Raw genomic sequence first — 3,177 nt, 5'->3', positions numbered from 1 at the left:
GCGGCATCCTTCCAGAAATGAAACAATTGTGATCTTACACTGACATGAATTTCTGGTTTTTGCACCACGACTTCTTAATCATTTCATCCTAACGTGGATCCGAGTCCGACTCTCAGGATCTCCTCACCGTCTGGACGTCCCGGATCAGCACACCTCCTCCTGGGGCCTCCAGGTCGCTCTCCGTGTTGTTGTGGGAGGCGTACTCCTCCGTGTCCGTCTCCACGGAGCTGGGCTGAAGGACAGGAGGTCAGTGGAGCTCCGCCTCCATGTGGAGGACCATCAGGACCCACCTCATAGTCCGGATCTTCAGCCGGGCCGTCGTCGTCTGCCAGCTCCTGGCTCAGCGTTTCCACCCAGGACGGATGCTCCTCCTCCTCCTCGTCATCCAGGTCGTCCTGTTTGCGCTTGCTGCCTTTCCCGTGAGGTTTGGTGGGAGAACTCCGGATTTCTGTGGGACGCAGAGGTCAGAGCGGCATAGGCAGCTGCTGAGGGCGCCACCTGCTGGAGGGGCTCCAAATCACAAGGATAGATGTTTTCATTTCAACAGTTTGAACTCATTCCACGTAAAAATAATTAACATGAAACGACTCAAAGTTTGACGTCATCAGTAACTCTGCAGCCCCCCCCCCCCGCCGCATTTTGGTTGAAAAACACGAATTTAAACTTTCTTCCTGGATATCAGCTGATCTGTAAATGGGGTTGGGGGGTAAAGGTCAAACTGCCAGTATCAACAGCACCTGGGGACAGGGAGACCCCGATGCTGGCGGGTCCCGGGAACCCCAGAGCGCTCTGGACCCACCGGGGCAGCACGGACAGCAGCGCGCGCGTGACACGGTGCAGGCGCTTCCGACGGCTGGGACGCGGGGGGCCGGAAGCCGAGGTGACCGCGTGCGGTTCCTGGAAGCCGAGCAGCTGCCAGGCTCTGGAGCAGACTCGAACCTGCAGCAGACAGCGCGCGCCGTCAGAAGCGCCTCGCGCGCACCGGAAGCTGCCGGTCAGACGTACGAACCACGAGCCCGAACGGCCAGACGAGGCCGCGGAGCAGCGCGCGGAGCCCGCCGTCCCGCGGGGCCACGGCTCCCTCCGCCTCCTCAGAGGCTCCTCCCCGCTCCGCTGCGTCCACGCGCCGTCCAGACGCCATCCTGCTGCCAGCCGCGAGCTCACCTGAAGAAGCGCGAGGACGCACGTTTCTCCGGCGCGAGCTTATGATGGCGGCGCGTGCAGCTGCGTGGGGAGCGGCACAGGTGCGCGCGGATGAAACAATCAGCGCTAACCAATGAGCAGAGCCCGCCAATTAGCGAGAACCCGCCAATGAACAGAAGTGCATGACAAAGTCTTTCATGGATTTTATTTCCAGAGGCTTCGTCTGGTCCAGTGGTCCGAGTGGTTTCACAAAGATTCTGGAGTTCCGAATCCACGTACTGTAAATCTGTTTATTTCTGCGCAATATTCTTGCGTGCTTCGCCAGATCAGCGTGATATTTAGAAGATGTTTATTAAGAAAGACATTAGACCCCTTCAGGTTTTTACGTTGTTTCATCAACCTTAAAGCAGTGCACATTCAGAAACCATCCACTCAACCATTGTCAACCCCATCATTGAACTCTACTGTGACATTGAAAATGGGCCTTTTAAATGTCAGATCACTTTCTAATAAGTCTTTTATTGTCAATGATCTTATCTTAGACAATGATTTAAGTTGCTTGTTTTTGACAGAAACGTGGCTTGGCACTGACGCACCTGTCATTCTCACTGAGGCCTCTCCGTCTAATTTTAAGTTTTTATTCTCTATAAGGGAAGGTAAGAGAGGTGGCGGGACAGCATCAATTACTCAGCAAGCTATACAAACCGAAGTTATTATGCTCTCTGAGTTTTCTTCATTTGAGTACCATGCTTTTCTTTTTAATAGCCCTCCTGTTTTATCAATTACAATGAACAGACCACCAAATCCCCCTTCCTCTTTTATCAATGAATTTTCTGAATTTTTGGCACCAATCCTTTTAAGATAAGATAAAATTTTATTAGCCGGAGATTTTAATTTGCATGTTGATAACGATAATGATTTCTATGCCTGTGAGTTTTTAAATCTCCTGGAGACTTTAGGATTTGAGCAACATGTTACACAGCCCACCCATAACAGAGGTCACACCTTAGACTTGATCATCACCTATGGCCTGTCTGCAGGTGTGTCCTCTATAGTGGACACTGCAATCTCTGACCATTACTGTATATATTTTAGTTTGGTCATTTTAGGTCAACAGGAGGCCCCGGTGAGAACTGTACAGAAAAGGTATATCTCCCCCGAAGTGGCTGCAAATTTCACTAATACTTTTAAAGAAACTCCTGCTCCAATTTTACCTGCATCATGTAATTTTATCGTTGATGATTTTAACAATAGACTAAGATCTGCTATTGATTCAGTTGCTCCTGTGAAGACAATAATTCTTAAATCAAATATTACAGCGCCATGGAGAAATGAACCAATCAGAAATCTGAAAAGAAACTGCAGGAGAGCGGAGAGAAAATGGAGGAGAACAACAAAAAAGGAAGATTATGTAATTCTAAAAGAACAATTGAAACTCTACAACTCCGAAATTAGAAGCGCTAGGACAACTTATTTTTCAAATATCATAAAAGACAATAAAAACAATCACAAAATTATTTTCAAAACAATTGATTCTTTAATTAACAGAGATCCCAAAAATTATTCCATGCCTTATTCCCAAGCGACATGTGAAACCTTTGCAGACCACTTCGGAGGAAAAATCAGTGCTATAAGACTAAGTCTCTTATCACTACAGAACGATCATCCAAAGGGATCACTAACACTGACATTACCTGAGGAAACACTGGAGAGTTTTGTCCTGGTTGATGCTAAGATGCTTGGTAGAGTTTTTTCCCAAGTTACTATGACAACCTCTCTTTTAGATCCTATACCAACACCACTTTTAAAATCTTTTTATGGATTTTTTGAGCTGGAGCTTTTAAATATTGTGAATTGCTCTCTTCAGACAGGTGTCTTCCCATCTGCATGTAAAACGGTGGTAAGGCCCTTGCTGAAGAAAAGCAATTTAGATCCCAAGATTTTAGACAATTACAGACAGGCACGTGCAGAGGGGGGGGCGCTGGGTGCTCGGGCACCTGCCCCTTTGCCCCTTGATGCCCAAAGTGCCCTTTT

At 48.0% G+C, this 3,177-nt stretch overlaps 1 protein-coding gene across 1 annotated transcript in view; it reads right to left on the bottom strand.

Moving 5' to 3' along the window:
• Positions 1–1,189, bottom strand: part of org (oogenesis-related gene) — a 2,157-nt gene extending 968 nt beyond the window's left edge. Inside the window, exons 1-4 of the mRNA XM_036211432.1 lie at positions 1,010–1,189; positions 738–939; positions 291–448; positions 128–232 (exon numbers count right to left, since the gene is read on the bottom strand). Coding sequence (XP_036067325.1) covers positions 128–232; positions 291–448; positions 738–939; positions 1,010–1,141 — 597 coding nt within the window. The 5' untranslated portion in view covers positions 1,142–1,189. The remainder of the gene's footprint in view (positions 1–127; positions 233–290; positions 449–737; positions 940–1,009) is intronic.
• Between the last annotated feature and the right edge of the window lie 1,988 nt (positions 1,190–3,177).

This window comes from Oryzias melastigma, linkage group LG4 (genome assembly GCF_002922805.2).
Source record: "Oryzias melastigma strain HK-1 linkage group LG4, ASM292280v2, whole genome shotgun sequence".
Classification (NCBI taxonomy): domain Eukaryota; kingdom Metazoa; phylum Chordata; class Actinopteri; order Beloniformes; family Adrianichthyidae; genus Oryzias; species Oryzias melastigma.
This window is presented reverse-complemented; position numbering and strand designations above follow the sequence as displayed.